At 45.8% G+C, this 27,809-nt stretch overlaps 1 protein-coding gene across 3 annotated transcripts in view; it reads left to right on the forward strand.

Annotated features, from left to right (window-relative positions):
* SPAG16 (sperm associated antigen 16) overlaps positions 1–27,809 on the forward strand; it is a 722,869-nt gene that overhangs the window by 457,264 nt on the left and 237,796 nt on the right. For all 3 annotated transcript variants that reach the window (XM_073306724.2, XM_073306725.2, XM_073306726.2), the window contains one exon: positions 25,144–25,270. In XM_073306724.2, the coding sequence (XP_073162825.1) occupies positions 25,144–25,270 (127 nt within the window). The remainder of the gene's footprint in view (positions 1–25,143; positions 25,271–27,809) is intronic.

Consider the following 27,809-nt stretch of genomic DNA (forward strand, 5'->3'; position numbering starts at 1 on the left):
CTTAATCTGTTTTGATCGTCTGCCTATTCTGAAAATCTTTGGGCCTTGCTTATGTCATTAATATTCAAAGCCTAGGTAATTTTCTCATAGTCTAATGAAACGTATTCTCTTTGTTTTAGTGTACAGCCTCAGACACAATTGAAAGTGCATTTCCACTCTTAACAGTAACTGTAAATAGAACACTGTGGGGTTGTATATTTGTCTCAATTAATTCTGTATTAAATTTGCTCAGTTTACAGGTAAAAATGATTTTTCTAGCTGCCAGAACTGCAAATTCAATCTGGGATCTACAAGTCAAGCTCTGTTCTTTCATCTCATTGATTAACACTCGTAACTTAGATTTTGCAGACCACATGCTGCCCTGAATAATATTTGTGCCACCCATTTTGTCTTCAAATTACTGCTTCAGTAACACCTGTATAATCCCACTGAAAATGTTGTGGTTTGCCTAGGTGAAAAAAAAAGGCATAATTTAGCCTGAAGAATTTGCTGATTTGTAGTCATGTGTGAAAAGGAAATATTCCATGTTGACTTCAGATCTGTGGTTGAATTTATAGGGCTGCTTGTTAGAAAAGAGCCTTATTTTGTAAACAGAGCACATTTTAAATGGGATTATTGAGACACAATGAACATGGAACCTCACAATGCCATTTTTCAGAGAAGTACAGAGGTAAAATCCAGAATCCAGTTTAAATTTCATTTAAATGTCATTCAAATTTCATTGAATGACACTGAAAACAAGGGTAACTCTGGACGTTTACTTGTAAAAAGTAAACTTTAGGACACTTAGAGACAATATATGGAAGAGGGCAGCTCTTAAAGACAAAAAGAAAGCATTGGTCATTGTCTGTGTTCATTATTAACCTTTGTTATTGTCAGCTATATTTAAGATTCCCATAGTCAAGATTGCTCTGTTTTTCATGGTTTATAATTCTGCAAATATAAACCATTCAGGTCAATTGAAATCATTTCTTCAAGAGGAAGTTTTTTGGGAAAATTTCATCTAAAATAGTTCACAATTTCTGAGAATGTGGTTAGGGGAAATTACACTCTTTTAACTTTGTAAATTAAAAATCTTGTAGCTGTTTCACACATGCTCAGGAGAGACTTGTTAGAGTTTGGAGCCAAATTATCTGAAAATTGTGTCTGCACTGGGCATAGTCCATCCCCTCACAGCTCCCATGTCTGACCTGACTGTGAATGCACCATTCCCACCACGTGCATGCTTCATCCAAGGGCTGCAGGGACAAAGCAGGACTTTCTCTACAATAGCTCTTCTTGAAGCCACCATGGTGCCAGGCACAAGAACTGAGAGCAAGGAGACTTTCTCTTCTGTCAGTTTTCAGAGTAGCAGCCATGTTAGTCTGTATCTGCAAAAAGAAAAGGAGTACTTGTGGCACCTTAGAGACTAACAAATTTATTTGAGCATAAGCTTTCGTGAGCTACAGCTCACTTCATCGGATGCATTCAGTGGAAGATACAGTGGGGAGATTTATATACATAGAGAACATGAAACAAAGGGTGTTACCATACACACTGTAACCAGAGTGATCACTTAAGGTGAGCTATTACCAGCAGGAGAGCGGGGGGTGGGAGGGGAACGGGACGGGGGACGGACCTTTTGTAGTGATAATCAAGGTGGGCCATTTCCAGCAGTTGACAAGAACATCTGAGGAACAGTGGGGGGTGGGAGGGGGAAGATAAACATGGGGAAATAATTTTACTTTGTGTAATGACCCATCCACTCCCAGGCTCTATTCAAGCCTAAGTTAATTTTATCCAGTTTGCAAATTAATTCCAATTCAGCAGTTTCTCATTGGAGTCTGCTTTTGAAGTTTTTTTGTTGAAGTATTGCCACTTTTAGGTCTGTAATCGCGTGACCAGAGAGATTGAAGTGTTCTCCGACTGGTTTATGAATGTTATAATTCTTGACGTCTGATTTGTGTCCATTTATTCTTTTACGTAGAGACTGTCCAGTTTGACCAATGTACATGGCAGAGGGGCATTGCTGGCACATGATGGCATATATCACATTGGTAGATGTGCAGGTGAACGAGCCTCTGATAGTGTGGCTGATGTGATTAGGCCCTATGATGGTGTCCCCTGAATAGATATGTGGACACAGTTGGCAACGGGCTTTGTTGCAAGGATAGATTCCTGGGTTAGTGGTTCTGTTGTGTGGTGTGTGGTTGCTGGTGAGTATTTGCTTCAGGTTGGGGGGCTGTCTGTAAGCAAGGACTGGCCTGTCTCCCAAGATCTGTGAGAGTGATGGGTCGTCCTTCAGGATAGGTTGTAGATCCTTGATGATGCGTTGGAGAGGTTTTAGTTGGGGACTGAAGGTGATGGCTAGTGGCTTTCTGTTATTTTCTTTGTTGGGTCTGTCCTGTAGTAGGTGACTTCTGGGTACTCTTCTGGCTCTGTCAATCTGTTTCTTCACTTCAGCAGGTGGGCATTGTAGTTGTAAGAATGCTTGATAGAGATCTTGTAGGTGTTTGTCTCTGTCTGAGGGGTTGGAGCAAATGCGGTTGTATCGTAGAGCTTGGCTGTAGACTATGGATCGTGTGGTGTGGTCTGGATGAAAGCTGGAGGCATGTAGGTAGGAATAGTGTTCAGTAGGTTTCTGGTATAGGGTGGTGTTTATGTGACCATCGCTTATTAGGACCCTAGTGTCCAGGAAGTGGATCTCTTGTGTGGACTGGTCCAGGCTGAGGTTGATGGTGGGATGGAAATTGTTGAAATCGTGGTGGAATTCCTCAAGGGCTTCTTTTCCATGGGTCCAGATGATGAAGATGTCATCAATGTAGCGCAAGTAGAGTAGGGGCATTAGGGGACAAGAGCTGAGGAAGCGTTGTTCTAAGTCAGCCATAAAAATGTTGGCATAGTGTGGGGCCATGCGGGTACCCATAGCAGTGCCACTGATTTGAAGGTGTTCCCAGTGCTCCCCCTGACTGTAAACAGGTAGCATGGAGAAAGAGGAGCTGATTGACCGGAATGTAGAAGGATGAGCAATTGGGAATATGGGGGAGGAAGAAACACAGGGCAGGGGCACAGGGAAAAGAGCTTTGGAATTAGGAGCAGGAGGTGGGGACAGAGGCATGAGCAGAGGGGGCAGATGATGGCCTAGGGTGACAGGAATAAGAGGGGCAGGAGCAGAGGGAAGGGGAGAGGACATGAGCCATGGATGTGGGAAGGATTGCAGCAGAGATTCTGTGGGAGAAAAGTATGTGAGCACATAATTAAAGACTGTACCATAAACATATGCACAAGGGAGGGAGGGAATTAAAATTGCACAGACAACCTTAATTTAAGCATCTCCTAACTTTCGAGTACTTGACTTTGGAACCTTACCTCACTTTGTCTCTCTAATATCCAGGGACTGAGACGGTTCCAGCAAAACTGCATATAGCTTAATTCCTGTCTCCTGGCAATGCTGTTCCATTGTAATACTTTCCCACCTGACTAAATATTGGTTAGAGAGACAAGGTGGGTGAGGTAATATCTTTTATTGGACCAAATTCTGTTCTTGAAAAAGGCGTAAGAGCTCTGTGTAGCTTGAAAGCTTGTCTCTTTCACCAACAGAAGTTAGTCCAATAAAATATATTACCTCACCCATTTTGTGTCTCTAGGATCCTGGGACCACACAGCTACAGCAACACTTCAACTGTAAATGCAGAGGAGAGCTTGTGCCCAAGTTAAAACAGCAGGAGAGCATCAGTATTGTTCCCCCAAACCTTTCTAGAAGTTTGTGACTCCATGGTTATGTAACTGAGTGCATAATAGCTAGGGCAACAATTACACAATCCCTTCCAATTGGAAATCGCCTCCTTAAAATCAGGAGTATCCTTTGTTTAGTCACACCCTGGCACATCTGCCTTTTGAAAGGTTGGTCCCTTCAAGAGCTAAATCGCAGATCAGAATAAGAGACGACCTCTAGAATTCAGCCTCTTATTTGCTGTGTTTTCAGTGGTTTCTCCATATAAAACCAGACAGAGGCAATGCAGTAATTTGTTTCAATGGTTATGAAAAATAAACTGACTGAAAATGATATCACCTGTAGGTTAGACCAGGAGGCAAGGCTTTTTATTCCTCACTCTAGCAGCTGCTTATTAGAGAACCAGAATGATATTGTATTTGTTGTGGTGCTGTGTCTAACTGCACAGCAAATCCATTATTCATATCTTCCCAAGCTCATAAAGCCATTGAAACAGTGCAGCATGCCTCCTTAAGACCGCCACCCACTCAAAATCCATTTCATTTGGACAAATAATGAAACTCCCGCTCTGAAGAAAACCAATTTGAAAACACACTGAAATTCATTTTACTCACTTTAATATTTATGTGCTTATATTTATTGTGTTTCAGCCATTTTGTGCTGTTTTCAAAAGTATTTGCTAATTTCATAGATTGAAAGCAGTGTCAGTCAAATTTAAAATGAGAAAGAAAATCAAGTCAAAAGAGGACCAGGGTACCAATGATGAGTATAACGGCTCTGTACCAAGTAGATCAAACTGAACCATTAATAAGCTGTATAGCTATTGTTGGGGGAACCCCAACAATATACATATCTTCATGTTAACTTACAATAGTACAGCATTGGTTCCAAACTCTGTATGTTAGTACTGCATAATATTGGCACAGATTGGAACTCGGCATTTTAGGCTATAACCTTCCCCTATAAAGATGAATAGACCCTGCCTTGGAGGTGCTATGGTAATATGAACGAAAAGGGCATCTCTTCCAAAGAAAGAAGAAGTGCCACTAACACTCAGCGGCAGCCGCATAGCTTGGATTTGACATGCTGCAGTATTTTTATCTGACTGTGCTTTTGATTCAGTCATTTTCTTGTATGTATTAACAGGAATAATTGGATGATCTCCAGTGGAATTATGTTAACACCTTGTGCGTGGTTTTCAGTGGGTTGCGCATTTGGATGAGGAGTTCAGTGAATGCAAATTACTGTACAGTTTCTTACGTGCATATTGAGAAATCTGAATTACTCAGATTGCACACTAATCTTCTTGTCTGGGTGTGGGTGGGGGGATATGAAAATTTCCACGCCATCCTGTTGTCTCAAGAATCTAGGAATCTGGGGGAATGACATAGCAGATTAGGTCTGTCTTTCCCCCACCCATAACCAATACCTTCCCTTCCTCACTATTGTGCAGGGCCAACCTATGGATTGTTGGGAAGATTAGTGAGCTGATTTTTCAGGAATACGTCCTTTTGTGTAAAAAAACCCTGTGTATGTGTGTGTGTGAGGGGGTGTCTTTGTTCCTTTCCATGGCGTTGGGCTATATAGAATCATAGAATCATAGAATATCAGGGTTGGAAGGGACCCCAGAAGGTCATCTAGTCCAACCCCCTGCTCAAAGCAGGACCAATTCCCAGTTAAATCATCCCAGCCAGGGCTTTGTCAAGCCTGACCTTAAAAACCTCTAAGGAAGGAGATTCTACCACCTCCCTAGGTAACGCATTCCAGTGTTTCACCACCCTCTTAGTGAAAAAGTTTTTCCTAATATCCAATCTAAACCTTCCCCACTGCAACTTGAGACCATTACTCCTCGTTCTGTCATCTGCTACCATTGAGAACAGTCTAGAGCCATCCTCTTTGGAACCCCCTTTCAGGTAGTTGAAAGCAGCTATCAAATCCCCCCTCATTCTTCTCTTCTGCAGGCTAAACAATCCCAGCTCCCTCAGCCTCTCCTCATAACTCATGTGTTCCAGTCCCCTAATCATATAACTGAAGTCCAGCTGCTTGCTCCTGTCCATAGGGATAAAACAGTTTACATTTCACAAGGGAGAAGGATAGAATCTTGCATTTAATAAAAGTGAGTTGAAGCTGTCCTTCATGGAGCCCAAGGCCAACGTTAACAGAGGCCTCAGGAGAGCCCCCTCCAACTCGTCAGTGGGGAGAGCCTTTTCCTCTTCAACTATAAATTCTGCTAAATCATGCCAAATTCCTGTAAGAAAGATGTTGCAAATATAGTTTTCATCTGGGCCAGACACCCACAATTTAATACAGACTAAGGGTTGGGCTTTCAAAAGTTCCTAAGGGAGTTCTTGAAAGCCAATGGGAGTTAGGCACCTATGAACGATTGAAAATCCTGCTAGGTATTTATCTGCATGTTTAGTCTCCTAAATACTTTTTACAATCTGGCCCCTAACTAGAGCTCATTGGGAGTTTTTCAACAAAACTTTTTAATTTTTAGACTGAAAACTTGCAATTTGTCAAAACTGAAAATATTTGCAAAACACTGTTGGGTTCAAGGCCCAACTTGAAAAACTTTTGGTGAAGAAGTTCTGAAATTGCTAAAATCCCCTGTTCTGAGAGAAAAGGCAAATTCATGGAGAAACTGACCAACATGGACTTTGTCAGCCATTTAGCCAGAGGAGTGAAATTATAGGAAACTTGCTAAAATTTATTCTGGTTTAGGAATCTGTTTGGGCTGACAGATGCATGCTGTTTTACAGTTTTCTTCTTGGATCCAATGACTGATGGAAACATTTTGTAAATCTAAAAATAAATACCAGCTCATGGAAGAGAACAGGAGCTATAATAGAAGCATCCATTCAACCAGCTTTGTAGCGATTCAGTCTGCTGGAAATAAAGTATAGGAAAGACTGAACATTAAATCTAGAAAGTGAACTTTCCTGGATATTTTATTTGAAAAACTGAAACACAAAACTATGCCTGCAGAGTGTGTCTGGACAAGGCAGGCCTAAAGTAAGCTTAAGGATACTTTAAAAAAAAAAAAAGAGAGAGTCACTTGGGAAGTCATCTGATCCCTCAAAGCACAAGTCAAGGAAGCTTTCCCCTTTACGCTGTTGCCTTGTAGCAACCAGCAGCAACATCAACTTGGATGGATTAAGGGGAAAAACCTGGGTTTAGTCATCCAAGACAAATCAGAAAAAAGCAGTTTTACCTATATGAAGGGCGTGCTAGAGACCAGAACAAAAAGCAGCTTCAGTACAAGCCTCCTAAGAAATGCTTACCGAAATGTGACATCAATTCAGTGCTGATTTCAGCTGATACGTTATTTGAGGATAAGCCCACTGTCCTCAGGGAAAAAAGAACAGGAGGACTCGTGGCACCTTAGAGACTAACAAATTTGAGCATAAGCTGTCGTGAGCTACAGCTCACTTCATCGGATGCTCACGAAAGCTTATGCTCAAATACATTTGTTAGACTCTAAGCTGCCACAAGTCCTCCTTTTCTTTTTGCGGACATAGACTAACACGGCTGCTACTCTGAAACCTGTCCTCAGGGAGTGAGGCATATAATTTATTCTTTTGCTACAGAGCTGGTGGGCAGAAGCATGGTCGTACTAGTACTGCAGTGTTTCACGATGGTTTAATTACATGTTTTACATCTATTTGTGGCTATTTTTAACTTCTTAAGTGGCACCCCCCGTTTCCTTGGTGGGATAGGAGATGGTTGCTTCATAAAATGAAGCCAAGATTTTCAAAAGTGGCTAGTTATTTCAGGTACCTCTGTTTTTAAGTGCCCAATTTGAAGAGGTGTGATTTTCAGAAAGTGCTCAACCCCGACCCTCTGAAAATCAGACCACTTTCAGGTATGGGCCCCCCAAATGACTAGTCATTGTGAAAATCTTTTGCCTATTATTAATAATACGTTTCCATTCATAATACACAATGACGCACAAATAAGGTATCCATTTTAGCAAACATTTTTGGCCTGGTTGTGAGAAGTGCTGAGTCCTGGCAGGTGCTGATGACTTCAGCTGGAGGTGGGAATGCTCAGCTCCTCTGACAGTCAAGCTCTTTCTCTATGGATATTTTAAAGCAAGCTGAGCAAATACAGAGGCCAGCTTAGTCGATATTTTTAAAGAAAGTGAAATATCCATCTAAATCCGGTATGAAAAATGTGTAGTATGTTCTAAGCCTTTTTATCTCATGGGGTATTGTCACTGAACAAGCTAAGGCATTTTTGAAGTATTTCTTCCCTCCTCCCCCGCCAAAAATAAATGGCAGTCCTGGGAACGGAAGTCCTATCATCTGTTCTACATCAGAATAGATACAGCTTGCTGTACAACAGCCCAGGCTTTCCCAGTCTGCCTTGCCAATGTGCCTCAGGAGTATGCGTGAAAAACTAGTTGTCTCCCTTCATTATGATCATTCACTCTGTTGGCTTTCTGTTGACACTACCAATGCAGGTGCTAATTACTGTGGCTGTTTTCAGTCTGGCTCCTCTGATGGGCTGTGTACTCTGGCACGGATCCAACAAAGCACTTAAGCACATGCTTAACTTTAAGTCCTTGATTAGTCCCCCAATCCGCATGCATGAAGTTCAGCACCCCCATAGGGTCTTGTCTATAAGCAGATTTTGCACTGGTTCAGCTATATAGATTTAGAAATCAGCATAGCTCACCAACATGGATGCAATTACACTGATACAAAGCTGCTTTTACTGCATTCAAACGAGGGATTCTGCCAGTTTAGTTATATCAGAATAAAATCACACTCTGAATTGAAAGAGTTCAGTCAGTATCAAAACTATGTACAGACTAGCCCTAAGTCTCTGCAAGATTGGAGCTTTAATTTTATTTTATTTTAATTAGACCTTTTATCTTTTCTCCTTTTAAAACCAGAAAAGCCTTTATCTGAAACCAAAAATAATCTAAATAATAATACTTACCACTTTATGTAGTGCTCTACATGTTCAAAGCAGTATAAAATCATTATCTGACTAATCCTTCATTAGGATAATTAGCAAAAGCCTAATTATTAATGTTTCAAGTCATTACAGAACAGGTGACAAAGATTATAGTCATACACTGTTAGGATTCTTTACACTCTCCTGTTAAAGCCTAATTAGAGTAATGCCAGGATATATAGTTTAGTCACATAAAACAAGTCAAATAATAGTATCTATAAGAAACTATTTTCAGTATTTACCAAATAAGTCCTGATTCTGAGGACTATTTAAAACACACCATGCGGAAAATAAAGAATTTCAAATTTTTTTCAATATTCTTTTTCTAGGTGTCTCCAATAGGTACTTGTAAAAGTCTTCTGTGCTAGAAAACACAACAGCCACTACCATAGTGTAGTCTAGATAGAAACAAGCTCAGCAATCAGAAGAGTGGAAGGTAGGGGTTCTCATTGCATCTTAGGATAGCCAGAACCATCAGGGAGCCAAATGCATGTGCAACACCGTAGCAACCAGTGTTTCTTCACTGATGCCTCTTGGTAGACTGAGCAGTCTTCTTACTGGGTGTCCACCCAATGCTGAAAACTTCCATGAACCACATCAGTTATATAGTTTCCACTAATATACATATAATGGCACCCCTCCAAAAGTCTGTTACTATATTTTTCTCCCCACAAAATTACTTGTGTACACTAAGAAATATTGTGTTGCCTTCTGCTTTTATTTCTTGCAATAATATAATTCCTGTCTTAAATTTGTAATCAGCTGAGAAACAAGCTTTTCAGTCTTGGAGGTAAGGCATAAGCTTTTGGTGCTTCTTTTCTCCAGCACTTATAGAATCCTTGTTTCCAGAGCTGGGAGTATTTTTATGTTCTCCAGTCCCATTTCAGAATGTTGTTCTGACTAGCGAGTTGCTTTCTCCCAATTAATTGTAAGTTTGAAATCAGCTGAAGACAGGTGGCATTTGGTGAACATATCTGCAAATATTTGTTTTCAATCTGAATCCTTCCTGAACCATCAGATGTCACTAAGGACACAAACAAGGCACTACCATCCCTATCTATCCTGGGCCGCTCTTTGTGTGTTCTCTATGCCATTTAGTCCTGTAAGTTTTCCCTCTCTGAGTAGTGTTCAATGGAGGCATTTTTTCAAATTACAGAAATGCAAAAAGATAATTTTTAGACCAGGAAAAACGTACCAGGAGCAAAGATCCCGGAAGGTTCAGTAAATTTCCAAGACTAACCTCTAGCATCACAATTAGATTATTTTCCTGTTCTTTTTGAATGTTTCTGTTGAGCAGTGCGTTAAACTCAAATGACAGGTTTCAGAGTAGCAGCCGTGTTAGTCTGCATCCACAAAAAGAAAAGGAGGACTTGTGGCGCCTTAGAGACTAACACATTTATTTGAGCCTAAGCTTTCGTGAGCTACATCCGATGAAGTGAGCTGTAGCTCAAGAAAGCTCATGCTCAAATAAATTTGTTAGTCTCTAAGGTGCCACAAGTACTCCTTTTCTTTCAACTCAAATGTTGCTCATGCCCTGAGCTGCTCCATACAGGTAGATATGGGCCCCCATATGGAGAATGAGATACTATGTGGGCAGAAGGATTTGCCTGCATAGTGTTCATTGCAAGGGCAGAGCCAAAATAGCATTTTGCATTCCTTCTTCTAGTACTGTGGTAGCTGTTAGCCAACAGCTAACATATTGCCAGAACTGCTATGACTCCATTGGTTATGTTGGCACCAGATTACATTGTTGCGTAAACAAATGGCCTGATCTTGCTTTCATTGAAATCAATGGGAGTTTGCCATTGACCTCACTGTGAACTGGGGCAGGGCCAATTGTGTTTTTTGTCATGGCAAGACTCTTTATAACTTGGTGTCAATGAATAGCTGTCAAGTTAAATTCAGCTCCGTTCAAAATACAGGAAAAGTATGTTTGCCAAGTTTCTGAGAAGAAAACTGCCTATCAGCATAAATTAAAATGCTGCAGCAAGACCAAAATGTAAGCGGTTAAAATTGACTTATCTTTTTAATGAAACGAGAAGCAGTTTGAACTTTGAGAATGGAGATGTCACAGTTAAATTATGAGACTCATCAATTTTCATTTTTCTCAAAGAGGTATAACAGAAGAATATAAATGATAGTTTATTGCTGACTTGTGAAGATGCTGAGTCAGAGGAAATGTGTTTATTTATATACCTAGAAAATATTAATAAAACATCATACCATCTCGTAGGTTTTTTCCCCTTTGTTGTTTCTAGCAGGTAAGCCTTGGCTTTGATATTAGCAGACTAAAGAGGAAGGGATGTGGGGAAGAGTGGAGAATTTTTAATGTATCAGTCAAGTCTGTATTGCTTCAGGGGTCGGTTTCTTTTTACATGCGCAGTTTGTTGTGTATTGGACCAAGGGTTTGGACTGCCAACCTCCCATGGTGATAAACTAAGGCCCAGTCCAGCTCCCCCTGAAAGCAATGTCAAAACTTGCATTACCTTCAGTGGGAGCAGGATTGGGTTGCTGCTCTGATGTAGCCAATCTCCAGCCACTGCTTGGCTTACTCCCATGAGTAGTCACACTGAGCTCAATGGGATTACTGATGTGAATAATGGGAGATTTGGCACGTAGTCTTAATTTTATCCACCAATGTGGTTTAAAAGTGTACAGTGAGAAAATTTAGCTTTGAATAAGGCAACATAATTGCAGTTGTGAGGCTTAATGACTTTGGGCTAGACTCTGCAAATTGATCCGTGCAGGTAGACCCCCCTGAACCAGCACTGAAGTCAGGGGACTGCTCACACAGATCCATTTGCACAGTGCCACTGATGTTTGTCCAGGATTTTGTAGATGAAAATACTATAAGTTCTGAGTATTATTAATATCAATTATTTATACAACCAATTATCTGTTCTTCATTCTATTTCTAAGTGCATGTAAATTTACATTAGGGAAGAGAATTTCTGTATGTTTACAAAAATAATAATAAGCACCTATGTACTCCATCACTTTTCTTCTTCAAAGCACTGTACAAACATTAATTACACAGAGATTGTAAACTGAGTTTTCAGAATTAGAGGATAACTTCATTTTATTGAAGGGAGGTAATGAAAGAATATCTTGCATTGAGCTGGATGGCTCATATTGGCAATATCATACACATCTCTACCTTGTCTAAGACAAATATGCTTTATAGAGGATATGTCCCCAGTCATCAATGTCTTATGAAATCCTGGTTATGTTTAGTGAAATAATGGGTCAAGAAAAAAATCATTGTTATAAGTGATGGTAGGCACTTTTTACTGAAATACTAGTAGTTTTATATTCTTGACATGAATAATTGGATGTGTCATATGTGAAGCTACCTAGAAATAAAATAGAGGTAATAAAATAGAAAGACGTGATAGGGTGTATTTATAACATCATAAAACAAACTGGCATTTTAATGTCTCAAGCCAGCCCATTTGCTATACTTCTTTTTTGATCTTGGCCCAAAAGGTTCTGTGCCTGAGTTAAACACGTTTTGGAGATAAAGTCACATAGTGGGTAACTGATAGGGTGTGTTTCTGTTGATAGTATTCTCCTTTTAACTGGTCCCATTCTATCAGCTTAACAGGGTTGAGATTGGTATGTGATTTTACAAAACTTTCACAGAACTACTGTGTGTAGATTATTTGTTAATCACTTTATGGTGCAAATTTCCCACACGTTTTTAGTTGATAGCAAAGGTAATACAGATGGTAGGATGTTATATGATAGATATGAAGAAGGAGTTTAGTGTTATTTTCCATTTTATGATTTGAGAAAACAATTAATAAGAAAGATGCTGCTGTTTGAGGCTTACTGTTTTAGCACGTTACTTAAGTGCCTTTTTTGAATCAAGGCCTAATATGGCATTGGACTAAGATAAGTTGCACTTTGTATGATTACATGATTAAAGTTGTGTTGGTGCTTCATTATCATTTTTTTCAACTGTAACTTACTGTACAAGGCCCCATTTTAAGATTAATTATTCCATTTTTTTATCATTTCTTTAATTTAAAAATCTGGTGCAGTTGATTCTGTTTTTAAGAGGGACACACCTTCAGTTGCCAGCCTGTGTGGATTAATTAGCGTGAACATAATCAGCTGATCCCTTTACACCTAATACCCTACAGCTAGGGTTTTGCTATTTTCAAAAAGAGACCATGGGAACTTGCTGCTCTGAGCAGCAAATCCAGAATGGTGGCTGCACGTGGGTGTGGTGGAATTATCTGGCACGCACAGTCTATGGCTCGCTAGACTTTTAAACTGACAACCCTGAGTCTGTAAGGTGATAGCTGACAAAGTAGCAAGGTGTTGGAGATGGTTTGTCCTCTTTAGTTTAAGTGGACAAAGAGCTAATAAAGTGTCTCCAGCTGCCTGCTTAGAAATTTTTACTAAGTGGTATTTGAACACTACCACAATTGCCAAGCCCAAATATTCAATCATCATGAGTCAGGACCTCCCCCCAAATCAACGTTTTTTAAAAAATTAACAAATTTTGGGTTATTTCCATTTGCCTTATGTTCTTTAAGGTACACTGGGATCACATTTGTATTCTGTTCTCTGCTAACATGAGGGCTAAAAACATACTTTAAAAAATGAAAGCTGAGATACTCATGTATTCCTATGACTCCAGTGGCTCAGGCTTTAAGGAAATTGTCAGGTTGGTACAAATACCTAACCTACTAGGAATAGGTGGTTTCCTCTATTTTCTGAGCTACCCAAAAATTTCTGAAGCACCTAAGCCCATCTATAATGAGTGTTTGTTTTACAAAGAAAGGATTTTGTTCTTTGTCTCATCAGGCTCTCTCTGGAGCAACGCGTTTTGGTGTTTCTCTGGATTTACTCCCATGTCAAAAGTGTAGAATCTGGCCCATTGTGTACAAAATGTGCTAGAGTCATTGGTGGTATATTGCTGGTATATTGCTTCTAACCAAGTTTTCCTTTGCCACAGTAGAACATCTAGATAAAAGTTTTCCCTTCCAACTAGGAGGGAGCTTGTATGCAAGAAATGCAGTCTCATTTAAATTATATCTCAGCTGGAAAGGAAGATGAGTTTGTTCTATATAGCAGTCAGAGGTTCTCAGAAATATCAGTCAGTCGGTTACCAGAGTGGTAAATTAAATCTGGAGTGTGAGAAAGCTCTCTCATCACGACACATTGGTATGGAGGTTGCAGAGAGAGAGAGAGAGAGCTGTATCAAGCCTAAGTGTTTATGTGCTTGATGGAAATGTACAACTCATTTCCTTCCCTTCCGTTGCTGTTATTGTCCATCACTTTAGGCCATTTTCACCTTGCTCAGAGATTCTGAATGGGACCTTCCTGCTATGGCACCTAATTAATCTCTCACAAGTCTGTTCTTGCAGCCAGTCTGCCTGGGATGCCCCTATTTTAGATCGTATGAACTCATGAACAATACTCTTCCTCCCCCTCTCCACCTCTCTGTTATGCTGTCCCTTTCCACAAACAGATAAGATGTATTTTTCAGCTGTCTTTTTGGGAAGAGTGTGATATAAATCCTCTTATTATTCTACTGTACAGAAGTATATCCCCCAAAGTGCTCTTGTTCGCGCTCACGCTCTCTCTCTCTCTCTTTTCTTTCTTCTTCTAATGGAACATAATGTTACATTAAGATATAAACTGGCCTAAATTTTCAAAAGTTCCAGATGGAACATTCAGCATCACCAGTCAACACCTTACATAGCTCTAAGAGAAAGTGTTGGGTACCCACCATCTGAAAATCAGTTCCCCTTCAGGCATATCAGATTGGGCACCTGAAAATCACTAGTCACTTTTGAAAACGGAGACGTACATATGCCCACATGCATGTATGTATATCTGTCCTGATGGTTAAAGCAGTGTGACCATGGGGAATGTAAAACATAATAATATATATCAAACAATCATGAACATCAGACAAACTGTGCAGTAATCTCTAAAAGCCGGGAAGCTACATGTATGATATAAATAACAGATTCTTTAACTTGAATCCTTGTTACAAAATAACACATACTATACTATAAATACTATAAAAATATATAGTGTGATGTAATATCTATAATAGAATAATATGTACAATATACAGTGTATTTGAAATGTATTTCCTGGGTAAAATTTCCATTTTGGAAGCAGATACACACACACACACCTATACGCCTTCTTCAAAGACAATATTGATCTTCAGATGTGAAGTAACATATATGTTTTAGCCTGGAAAATGGAAAGGAGTCTTAAGTAAGTCTGGGAACTCGCTTTTCTCTGGCAGATCAGTGCGAGACTCTGGCAAGCCTCTTTAAGATCTCGTGGTCTGCATCTGATCTCCAGTGTTTTTAGTACAAAAAAACCCTGCAACAGCTCTATGAGTCTTCTGGCATCATGCAGGAATGGAAAAAAAAAAAAACACAACATCTTTAATTCCCTCTGCTAACAGCCTCCTAAAGAGAATACTGTAAGAAATTTGGTCTTTTCCAGTTGAGCCCCCGCAGTAATCTAATTTGCCAGCCCAATGTATTCAGTGGCCAGCTCAGAACTGGTGTGTTTTTAGCTATCAAACCAAATGTGCAATGAATAAAATACTGAACTAACACTGCAAATTATAGTGGGCAGTGGTGGGTTGCTGCTTTCTGTTTGTTTGCTAATTTATCTGCCCCTCTTTATTTGAGGCACTAGGAGGACATACAGGACAGAATTGATCTCATTACTAATTGTAAAATTCTGTGGGGGGTTTTGGCGGTGTAAGTTAATCCTTTTGAAATCTTACATAGTAACAAAAAATTGGAAACTGGCTTGACAAGCAAGTAAGGATGCAACAACTCAATGTGGGCAAAAAGGAATTGTGCTTTGGGGTTTTCATAAACTCATTATCCTCCCCATCCAAACTGTTCCAGAAGCAAGGGTGCTGGAAAAATTCCAGAGCAGAGAAGAGTTGGTTAAATGTTTTTGGTTTGACCTCATCTATGCTTACAATTCTAATATCCCCTTCCCAGGCCATTCTCCTGACCATCACCAATCCAAATGTCAATCATTGATAAAGCAAAGTAAATAAAAAAATAAAATAAAGTCAGTATTTTGAAGAGGCCTTGCACTTCTGAACTGAGACACTTATTTCAGAGAATCATAGAAATTTAGGGCTGGAAGGGACCTCAAGAGATCGTTGAGTCCTGTCCCCTGTGCTGAGGCAGGACCAAGTAAAGCTAGACTACCCCCTAACAGGTGTTTGTCCAACCTGTTCTTAAAAACTTCCAGTGATGGGGATTCCACAACCTCCCTTGGAAGTCTGTTCCAGAGCTTAACTATCCTGATAGCCAGAACGTTTTTCCTAATATCTAACCTAAAATCTTTCTTGCTGCAGATTAAGTTCATTATCAGTTGTCCTTCCTTTAGTGGACATGGAGAACAATTGATCATAGTCCTTGTGGAAAATTGCTGGCACTACTTTGATGGGTCTTGTGCTTTCTCTTCTTGGGGAGGGTTCAGGGCACCGTTTCTCATCCCTGAACTGGAGTATTAACTACCCCACTAGTGTTCTAAAGGAGGGGAGCGCAGAGAGAGGGACCTGGGCCTGCCCTCTACTCCAGGTCCCAGCCCAGGGGCCCTAGGTATAGCGGTAAACTGGGCTACTTCCCTCTCCTGCCCTTCAGCTTGTGGGGTTTCCTGCCCTCCCTCTGCACAAACCAGGTGTCCCTTTATCTTGGGTCTTGGTCGTCTTAGCCCCCCGCAGCACTTTTCCAAACTCTCCACTGCTTCCCTCCAAACTGCTCTCGGCTCCAACACCAATCCACTCTGCTTCAACTCCTCCAAACGGCTCTCTGCTCCAACACCAATCCACTCTGCTTCAACTCCTCCAAACGGCTCTCTGCTCCAACACCAATCCACTCTGCTTCAACTCCTCCAAACGGCTCTCTGCTCCAACACCAATCCACTCTGCTTCAACTCCTCCAAACGGCTCTCTGCTCCAACACCAATCCACTCTGCTTCAACTCCTTTCCTTGTCTGATTGAAGCGGGAGGGGGGCGGGGCTTATCAGGTGACTGGCTTCAGGTGGTCTAATTGGCTTCAGGTGCTTTAATTAATCTATAGCAAACTTTCTTCCCTCTACAGGGAAGAAGGCTCCCTTTTAGCACTCTCCTGCTGCCCTCTGGCCTGGGCTTTCCTCGCTTTTTGCCCCTGCTCTCAGCTTCCCCCCTGACCGGGCCAGACGCTCTCCCCCTTTCTCGTTTTGTCTTTCTGCTGTTGCTTGAGTGCTGGTAGGCTGCCAGCTGGCTGTCGGCCTCCCCCCCCGCCCGCCCTTGGATGATGCTGCCACTCCAGCTGAGCCCCCCCCCCCCCCCCGAGAGAGGGGGGGGCCTGCTGACCTGCTCCCCGGAGTGAGGGAGTGGAGGGACCCAGCCCCCAGACCCAGCCGCTTGCTGTTTGTTTGTGGACCCATATCCGGCCGAGAAAGTCTCTTATCATCTGCTCTGGCATCCCTGGAATGCTACAGCTGCAAAGAAAGCTCGGAAAAGAAAGGGAAAAAGCCATCCACCGGAGGAACACCGCCCGGGGAATCTACAAAAATTGCAGTGGAGGGGGCCTTAAGACTGAGTAACTTTCGAACAGTGCTCTTGTGTGGGGGGAGGCCTTGACTGTGTCTTGACTTTGTTTGTAGGGACACAGGGGGTGTGGCATGGAGCTGCCCCCCAATCCATCTGTGTCCTCCCAACACCCACACTACCATCTTCACCACTGCCCCCCTCCACCATCTTTGCCGGCTGTTTAATATCTGCCTCTGGACTCAGATGCTCGCCCTGATTCCACCATGTGGGCCAGAAGCACCAGCCAACCAAACAGGACTCTCTGTACGAGCGTACATTGGTTCATGTGCCCCCCGCCCCCCCGAACTGTCCATTCCACAGCTTGTCCCTTTTTACCTGACCCCAACTCCTGTTAACCACCTGCCACCGCCCCCGCTGGGGCATCGGCAATGGAGGGCACCGGGGTGACCTCCGCCGCTCCCATGCCCATCGCCTCCCCAGACTCTAGGGGAGCCCCCCCAGCCAGTGGGAAAGGCCAGGGCAAGAAGAAGGAGAAGGGCCCCACTAAAACCACCAGGTCCTCCATGGCAGGGGCCACCCCCACTGCTGCGGCCCCGCCACCGACCACAGCGTCCTTCCCCGCTGCCCCCTCCACCAGCTCTGCGGGTGTCCCTCCCTCAGCCCCCAGGACGTATGCCCGGGCGGCAGTAGCTCCCCCGCCTGCCGCCTCGTCATCTCTCCCGCCCACCACCTCCACCACCATCAATAGTGGCCGGGGCCCCTTTCCCACCATGACAAGGAAGCACGGTGTCCGATGCCTCCTGGTGCCCACCTCGCCCCAGGTGGAGACCTACGTATGGGTGTTGGCGAGGGTGGTGGGGCTCTCGGCCATTGTGGCGGCCTCCAAAATGTACGGGAAGGTCATCGTCTTCTTAGCATCGGAGGCTGCCCCCCAGGAAGCGGTGGAGAGGGGCCTGGCGGTGGGGCGGGTGTTTGTCCCCCTAGAGCCGCTAGAGGACCTGGGCGTCCGCCTGGTTCTGACCTCTGTCCCTCCTTTTCTCCCCAGTGCTGCCCTGTTACCCGCCCTTTCCACCCTGGAGAAACCTGTTTCTGTTATCAGCCCTCTCCCGTTGGGCTGCAAGGGTTGGGCTGCAAGGACCCCACCCTCCGTCACATCTTTTCCTTCCACCGGCAAGTGCAGCTTCTACTGCCGTCGGCGGCTTGTGATGGGGAGGCGCTCAAGGGGTCCTTCCTAGTCCCCCACCAGGGGGCCCATTACCGGGTGTACTTCTCCATGGGGGAAGCCTGGTGCAACATCTGCCGGGCGTTGGGGCATGTCCAGAGGGACTGCCCCTTAGCCCGGCAAGGAGGGGCACCTGGGATCCCCGAGACCTGGCAGGACATCGGCCTCATCATTGCCAACGCCCCTGGTCGCCCGGTGCCCGAACCTGCCCCCCTCCTCTTCGGACCACCAGTACTCCCGCTCAGGCCCAAGGGACACCTCCCCTACAACTCTCAGACGAGTGAGAGAGCCCCACCCTTGCTGCTGACAATCTGGCGGGGCCTATGGAGGAGGGTGTGGCAGAGATACCACCAGGCATGGGAGAGAGCCTGCTCCAGGAAGAATCCTCCCCCCCTTATGCTGCCCCACCGTTCCCACCCCGCCCAAGTCCCTGAGCCATTGCCTTTAGCCCCTGACACGACCCCTGCTAACCAGCCCCCAGATGATGCCATGGAGGGCTGGGCCCTAGTCCAGGGGAAGCGAGGCAAGCGGAAGGCCCAAGCTCCGCCTCATCTATCCGAAGTGGAGGCCCCCCGGAAGACCAGGAAGGGGGGCACCGATGCCAAGCCTTCCACTTTGCCCATGAGTGCGTCCCATCCACCAGTGTCAGCCGGGAAAGACGTGGCAGCACCGGAAGGTAGTGTCTCCCATCCACGGGAGACCCTCTCCTCCAAAACCTTCAAGGAAGCCCCTTCTGTCCTGACACTACCCGAAGCCCCAATGAACCCCGAGGCAACCATCATGGCGGGTGCCATCGGGGAGAACCCCGGGGCGGCGGAAAGTGTCCTCTCCTCCATGTTCGAGGAGATTGACGCCCTACATCTGACCCCGGTCGCCCAGGGGGAGGACGACCTTTTGCCAGCAAACCTCGATCTGGGTGACCTCACTCCACCCCTCTTTTCCCCATGCTCCCTCCCCCTAACTGCTGCTTTTGCTCCCACCTCCGAGGAGCCCCTGAACTCCTCCATCTACCCGGCCGCTGATGGCACCCTGCTGACGACCACCGAGCCTGCTCAGGTGACAGCCAGCGCCACGCGGCCAGGACACGAGTCGCCAGGGGCACCCCCCATTGGTGCGGAGCAATCGACTTTCCTCCCAGGCGGGGGCCCTACAGAAGATAATTCACCTCCTGACACTGTGGCAGCTAAATCCACCATAGAGCCCATGCCTGGTGTTACTGAGAGGTCCCTCCCCACTCCCTTAACCCTCAAGCCTGATCGGGAGGCGCCACCATCCAGCTGCTTGCCTCCCGAAACCCAGAACCTCACCTCTGCCCCTGCCCCTGCCCCTACCCCTATCCAGTTTACCTCCTGTGATGTTATCGCCACCCCCGGGGCTGTCTCCTTCCCTTTTCCAACTGATGACCCCAGGGAGCGGCCTTTGCGTTCTCCTGCCCAGACCCATTAGGGGCTGCTATTTTCCCTCCACTGCCCCCTATCACCCCAGGGCTTGAGGTGGGCCTAGAAGCTCCAGCCCATCAGGTACCCCGTCGGGGGTCCGCACCCTGCTTGCCCATTTTAGTGGGCCATGGGGCTGCACCAAGGGCCCCTCCAGGGAACAACCGGGAAACCGTAACCCCATCCCCCATGAGCTGCGAGGAGAGCTGCAGAAGATTTTAGAGGATGTCCGTGGCTCCCGCAACAAGGTACAGCTTGCTCTCCAGCGATGGGGGGGACTTTTCTCGAATCCTCCGGGCCACAAGGGCCCTCATGGGGGAAGGTAAAGGGACCTACTGGCAGGTCCGCGTCTTCCGTGAACAATTATTCACCTACAGGATGGGTCAAGGACTGTTGCGTGGCCCGCTGGGGGATGCAAGCGTCCCTGCCAGTGAGGATCCTCCCCGGCCCTCCCCATGACACCTCTCACCATCGCAACGTTGAACACCCAGGGTTGTAGGATGGCTCTCCGCAGGTCCCAGGTGCTCTCCTTCCTTTGGGAGGGAGGGTGCTCTGTGGTTTTCCTGCAGGAGACCCATACGGATCCGACCGCCGAAGACAGTTGGCGGCTGGAGTGGGGGGACAGGGTCTACTTTAGCCATTCCACAGTTCGACAGGCTGGAGTGGCGACCCTGTTCTCCCCTGACCCACGGCCCGAGGTGCTAGGGGTCGCCGAAGCTGTGCCGGGTCAGCTGCTGCATCTCCGGGTCCATATAGAGGGGCTCGTGGTTAACCTCGTTAATGTCTATGCCCCGACATCGGGCCCAGAGCGGCTGCAGTTCTATCAGCAGGCGTCTGCCTTCCTCGGCACCTTAGATTCTCACGAGTGCCTGGTCCTGGGATGGGATTTTAATACCACCCTCGAGGAGTGGGACCGAGCAGAGCCCGGCCACCGCGGACACCCTCCGGGAGGTAGTCGAACATCACTTCCTAGTGGACATCTGGCGTAACCACCACCCGGATGACACTTCCATGTTCACCTTTGTCCGGGTGGAGGCCCATCGGTCAAGCCACTCCCGGTTGGACCACATTTATTTATCACGCTTCCATCTCTCACAAGCCCACTCCTCCAGCATTCGGCCGGCCCCATTTTCTGACCATCACCTAGCCGCTGTGACTGCCTCCCTCTGTGCGGAGAGGCCAGGGCTGGCCTCTTGGCATTTTAACAACAGCCTGTTGGAGGATGAGGGCTTCATGACGTCCTTCCGGGAATTCTGGCTGGCCTGGCGAGGGCAGAGGCATGCCTTTCTCTCGGCGCAGCGATAGTGGGACCTGGGGAAGGTGCGCGCCCGGCTTTTCTGCCACGACTACACCCGGGGCAGCAGCCGACAGAGAAATGCGGCGATAGAGCAGTTGGAACGGGAGGTCTTAGAGCTGGAGAGGCATCTGGCCGCCAGCCCCGAGGACCTGCTCCTCTGCGGAGTGTGCCAGGAGAAGCGGGAGGAGCTCCAGACCCTCAAGGACCATCGGGCCCAGGGCGCCTTTGTTCGATCCCGCATCCGCCTCCTTTGGGAGATGGATCGCGGCTCCCGCTTCTTCTATGCCCTGGAGAAAACGAGGGGGGGCCAAGAAAAACGTCACCTGCCTCCTGGCAAAAGACAGTGCCCGCCTCACGGAACCGGCGGAGATGTGCAGGAGGGCCCGAGCCTTCTACTCAAGTCTTTTCTCCCCGGATCCGACCGACCCTAGCACTTGCAGAGTGCTCTGGGAGGAGCTCCCTACGGTCAGCGCAAGCGACCGAGACAGGCTAGAGTTCCTCTCACTCTGTCCGAGTTCTCAGAAGCTCTCCATCGTATGCCCACTAATAAGTCTCCAGGCATGGACGGGCTGACCATGGAGTTCTACCGCGTGTTTTGGGATGTCCTCGGCCCAGACCTAGTCACCGTCTGGGCTGAGTCCTCCCTCTTTCGTGCAAGCGAGCTGTGCTCACCTTATTGCCAAAGAAGGGGGACCTCTGCAATTTACGAAATTGGCGTCCCGTCTCGCTCCTCAGTACGGACTACAAAATCGTAGTGAAAGCAACCTCTATGCGGCTAGGGTCCATGCTGGTGGACGTGATCCACCCAGACCAGACCTACACTGTCCTGAACCACAGCATCTTTGATAACCTATTTCTGGTTCGGGACCTCTTGGAACTCGGGTGTAGAGACGATCTGTCGTTCACCCTCCTGTCCCTAGATCAGGAGAAGGCATTCGACAGGGTGGACCACGGGTACCTCCTGGGCACCCTGCGGGCGTTTGGCTTCGGAACCCAGTTTCTGGGTTTTTTCCGGGTGCTGTACGCTTCCGCAGAGTGTCTGGTTAAGCTCAACTGGACCCTGACCGAACCAGTCAGCTTCGGGCGAGGAGTACAGCAGGGGTGCCCCCTCTCGGGCCAGCTGTACGCTCTGGTGATCGAGCCCTTCCTCTGTCTCCTCCGCAGGAGGTTGACAGGGTTGGTGCTGCGGGAGCCGCAGCTGCGGCTGGTCCTGTCGGCGTACGCTGATGACGTGCTCCTCGTGGTCCAGGACCTGGGTTACTTGGCGCGGGCGGAGGCTTGCCAGTCCATCTATTCAGCAGCCTCCTCCGCCTGGGTCAACTAAGTCAAGAGCTCTGGCTTGGCGGTAGGAGACTGGTGGCAGGCGAGCTCCCTCCCACTTGTGCATCAGACCATCCGGTGGAGCGCGAGTCCGCTGCTCTACCTCGGTGTTTACCTTTCTGCCACGCATCCCTCTCTGCTGGAGAACTGGGAAAATTTAGAGGGCGGGGTGTTAGAGCAGCTCCGGAAATGAATGGGACTACTCCAATGTCTCTCCCTCCGAGGGAGAGCACTGGTGCTTAATCAGCTAGTCCTGTCCATGCTCTGGTACTGGCTCAACACCCTGGTCCTGGCCCTGGGTTTCCTGACCAACCTCCAGACATCGATTCTGGGGTTCTTTTGGTCAGGAATGCACTGGGCCCCTGCAGGGGTTCTTCATCTACCCCTGAAGGAAGGAGGACAGAGCCTGAAGTGTCTGCACACTCAGGTCCGCATCTTCCGCCTCCAGGCCCTACGGTGCAGGCAGTTCGGCGTGGAGCATACTGGTGCACGCCATCCTGTACCCCATCCGAGGGCTCCGATATGACCGGCAGCTCTTTTATCTCCGTCCGGGAGGTCTTCCGCGAGACCTCTCCGGGCTGCCGGTCTTCTACCAGGACCTTCTCCGGACTTGGAAACTGTTTTTAACGACCAGGTCCGTGGCGGCCACTGCGGGGGCAGATCTCCTCACGGAGCCTCTGCTACACAACCCCCAGCTCCGTGTGCAGGTGGCGGAGTCCCGCTTGGTGTGCCAGAGCTTGATCCTGGCGGAAGTCACAAGAGTTGGAGACCTCCTGGACTACAACCAGGGAGACTGTCTGGATCCCCTGACACTCGTTTGGCGAATGGGGCTCTCCAGACCTCGCACCCCCCCGCGCGTACTTCAGGAGGTGAAGGCCGCTTTGCCGCCCGCTGCTCGAGCTTACCTTGACCAGGTCCTGCTCGAAAGCATGCCCTGCCCACTCTCTACCCCAGGCCAGCCGAACCTTTTAATTGGACCCCTGCCCCGCAGACCCAATCAACCCCCTCACCCCTTCACTGCGAGCCAGCTGCATGAATTGCAGCCGGTATGCTTCCAAACTGTGCCAAGGAAACATCTATACACACTCATGCTCCATACCCTTCACGCCCTCACCCTAGTGTCCCGCTCCGACACAAAGTGGCGAGACCTTCTGCCACCTTTGGAGGGTGAGCAGCCCCAGTGGGCCAGCCTATATTCCACCTTGGTTCTGAGGCCCATCGGGGACATCAGTTGGCAGCTCCTTCACGGAGCTGTGAGCACGGGCATGTACTTGGCGCGTTTCAACCCCATCCCAGATGCTTGTCCCTTTTGCGGTGTGAGGGAAACCCTGGTGCACGTATATTTGGAGTGCGCCAGGCTGCAGCCCCTGTTCCGGCTCCTCACAAATCTCCTATTACATTTTTAGTTGCACTTTTCCCCTCACCTTTTTATTTATGCACTCCCCATCCATGGCCTCACAAAGTCGCGGGATCTCCTGGTTAACCTCCTCCTGGCCCTGGCTAAAACGGACATCTATAAAACCAGAGAGAGGAGGTTGGCCGATGGAGTTTCCTGTGACTGTGGGGCCGTTTTCCGATCCTCGGTCCGTTCACGTATCCGGGCGGAGTTCCTCTGGGCGGCATCCACCGACTCCCTTGATGCTTTTGAGGAGCGGTGGGTGCTGTCCGAGGTTCTCTGCTTGGTGTCCTTGTCCGGTTCCCTTTGTTTGACCCTTTGATTGGGGGAGAGAGTAAGGGACCCCAGCCCCAGCCATTGCTGCTGCGGACACCACCACCTTAGAGGGGTCCTTTCACACATGGGTGCACGTGCCTCCCCCCAGATTGTCCACCCCACAGCCTGCCCCTCTTGTTGGATACTTTCAGAGGAGGGAATTGTTGGTGACACTGGGCGTGGCGCCAGGTAACTCGAGGGGGTGGCAGACCTTGAGAGTCAATGAAGCCCCCTCGCTCTGGGCCACCAGGTAACTTGGAAGGGTGGAAGACCACGAGAGTCGAGGAAGCCCCCCCGCTCTGGGCCCAGGCAAGCTTGAACACTTCCCTCCCCTGAAGCTAATGAGAAAACAATTGTGATTGGTTGCTGTGTTACACATTGCATATGCTGTTGTTTTTGTTTTGTAAGTGTGTTATGCAAATAAAAACGCCTTTTTTTGCTTCAAAAAAATAAAACCACTCTCCTGCTGCACTCTGGCAATGCTGTATCACAGTCCTCTTTACAACAGCCATTAACATATATGACGATGGTTATCAGTTTCCCCTCAGTCTTCTTTTCTCAAGACTCAACATGCCTAGTGTTTTAACCTTTTGTCATTGTCTAGCCATAGTTTGTATAAATGATCTCTGGAATATTAGTAAGGTGGTAACTTATTGCACTGTCTTTTGATCTTTATTCTTTTTCTCTCCAATGCAGTGGGTATTGCTCAACCTTTCAAAAGTTCAAATAACTCTACAGAAAGCATAGGGAACCTTTTGATGATGGTTGTTTTAGCCTATGCAATAAACTTTCCCCTGTGTACTAACTTCTCTGAAAATAGTAACTGAGACAATTAACTCCATTTGAAATCGGATTCTCTTTTACTGCCATTGTCTTCTAGACTGCTGATTCTCTTTAATTGCAAGAGTTATATTTCTGTCATTGTTTTCTTTTATAGTGAGAGATGCAGATACACCTTGCGTGGACATAAGGATTCGGTCAATAGTATAGAGTTTCTTCCATTCTCCAACACCATTCTCACCAGCTCTGCAGACAAGACCCTATCTCTCTGGGATGCCAGAACAGTGAGTAATATGTGGTTTTGGACTCTTTCCGAATATACGGAAGTTAGTGGCACTGTGCAAATACAATAGTTGATTAAAGAAAAGAAGAGTGAAAGCTGGTGCAGAAAATCAACAAGTGTGTTGTCAGGGGACTTGGTAGTAGAACACAGAGCCTTTCATCTTCAGGTATTATATACTGACCAAAAAGTTATCACCATGTAACAGCTCTTTGGGGGACCTCTGAAATGCGTTGTTCATCTAAGGACATTTGCTAATACGCAGACATCAACATCACTGTTAGCGTTAATTGTTGTCCTTATTGGCATTCTTAGCAGAAAGGCTGAGAGATGAATCCCAGCCTTATAACTGCCCCCTGCAGAATGGAGTTGAAAACAATGGTAAGGCAGTGTGTGGAAGACTGCCCTGCTACAGCGATGCTGTATTTATTCTGCAAATAGAACAGTTGTCAGTGAGCTCTGTATGGTACCTTTCATAAGCATTAAAATTGACTTTAAATTATTTATAAAGAAAATTTAGCAGTGAAAAATGGTTGGGAGGTGAGGAGGAATAGAGGACACAATAGTGTCTAGGTCTAATATGTTTTCTTTTTGAGGGAATGGCCTTCATAACTCACTGCTGACCTCTCATGAGTTATGGGTCATTCTCTTAAGAAAGGGAATATATCACTGTGGGTACTGGCTGAAAATATACGTCTCTCCATCTCATTGTTCCCTAGCCTCACTTTTTCCTATGTAAATAAACGCCTGGAATGATAGGCATTCACACAGTGTATACAGTACAGAATGATGCATGATGCTTGGTACATTACAACCTCTTGATCTCTGTTGCTTTCAATCAACACCACAATTTAAATGTCTAATCCTAATTGATAAAGAATGTAATCAATAAAAGATCAATTTGTAAAAAATAAAAGTTCACTTAGGAATAAAATAAGAGGGACAGATTTCCATCTTCCATGGTAATACTGAAAGGATTGGGCCAAAAAGCAGAGAGAACATCTATCACCATGGTATTCCTCCTACACTGTGGGAATTCTCAACTAGGCTGTTGAACTGGTATTATGGCCCCTTTGCACTACTCTAGCAGCATAAAGCAACCAAAATATTGAATATACACAGAATATGGAAGATCATGTTGTTATGAAAAGTAATTATAAAAGTAAAGTGGGGGAGAACTATGCGAAGAAGGGAGAAAAAGTCATTGCTGTAATAGTTATGCAAATATTAGATGTGAGAGAGAAGTTCTCGTGAAGGGGACAGTGGAATACTCTGAAGTTAATTAGCCACTTTCTATTTATGGATCATAGAAACAGACAGGATAAAAGGTCATTTAATAAGAATCATGAACATTAAGCACGACAAGTTAAAATGAAGTCAGTCAAGACTCATTGTTCTTATATATGGAAGATAGTTTCTGAGGAAGTTTGTTAGAAGAATGAACAATTCAAAAAGAGAGTGAATATTGAAATACAAAAATAAAGTTAAAACTTAATTGGAAAAAAGAACTTTATTTATATTAAAATACCTTTTTTTTACCATAACTTAATGCCGAACACATTATCACCGAAATCTCACCAATATTGCTTTTTTCACTAACAAAATGATAATCAGGACACTTATTTGTTCTTGAACAAAATGGGAATAAGGACAATCTAGGAAATTACAGACCAGTCAGCTTAACTTCAGTGCCCAGAAAGTTAATGGAGCAAATAATTAAGCAATCAATTTGCAGACACCTAGAAGATAAGAAGGTGATAAGTAACAGTCAGCATGGATTTGTCAAGAACAAATCGTGTCAAACCAACCTAATAGCTTTCTTTGACAGGGTAACAATCCTTGTGGATGGGGGGAAGCAGTAGATGTGGTATATCTTGACTTTAATAAGGCTTTTGATACTTTCCCACATGACTGTCTCATAAACAAACTAGGGAAATATTATCTAGATGTAGCTACTATAAGATGGGTGCATAACTGATTGGAAAACCATTCCCAGAGAGTAGTTATCAGTAGTTCACAGTCAAGCTGGAAGGGCATATCAAGTAGGGTCCCACAGGGACCAATTCTGAGTCCAGTTCTGTTCAATATCTTCAAGATTTAGCTAATGGCATAGAAAGTACACATGTAAAGATTGCTGACAATATGTAGCTGGGAGGGGTTGCAAGTGCTTGGGAGGATAGGACTGTAATTTAAAATGATCTGGACAAACTGGAGAAATGGTCTAAAGTAAATAGGATGAAATTCAATAAGAACAAATGCAAAGTACTCCATTTAGGAAGAAACAAATCAGTTGCACACATACAAAATGGGAAATGACTGCCTAGGATGGAGTACTGCAGAAAGGAATCTGGGGGTCAAAGTGAATCACAAGCTAAATATGAGGCAAAAGTGTAACACTGTTGCAAAAAAAGCAAACATTCTTGGCTGCATTAGTAGGAGTGTTGTAAGCAAGACACAAGAAGTAATTATTCCATTCTACTCCGCACTGATTAGGCCTCAACTGGAGTATTGTGTTCTGGGCACCACATTTCAGGAAAGATGGG

This window comes from Lepidochelys kempii, chromosome 11 (assembly GCF_965140285.1).
Source record: "Lepidochelys kempii isolate rLepKem1 chromosome 11, rLepKem1.hap1, whole genome shotgun sequence".
Taxonomy (NCBI): domain Eukaryota; kingdom Metazoa; phylum Chordata; order Testudines; family Cheloniidae; genus Lepidochelys; species Lepidochelys kempii.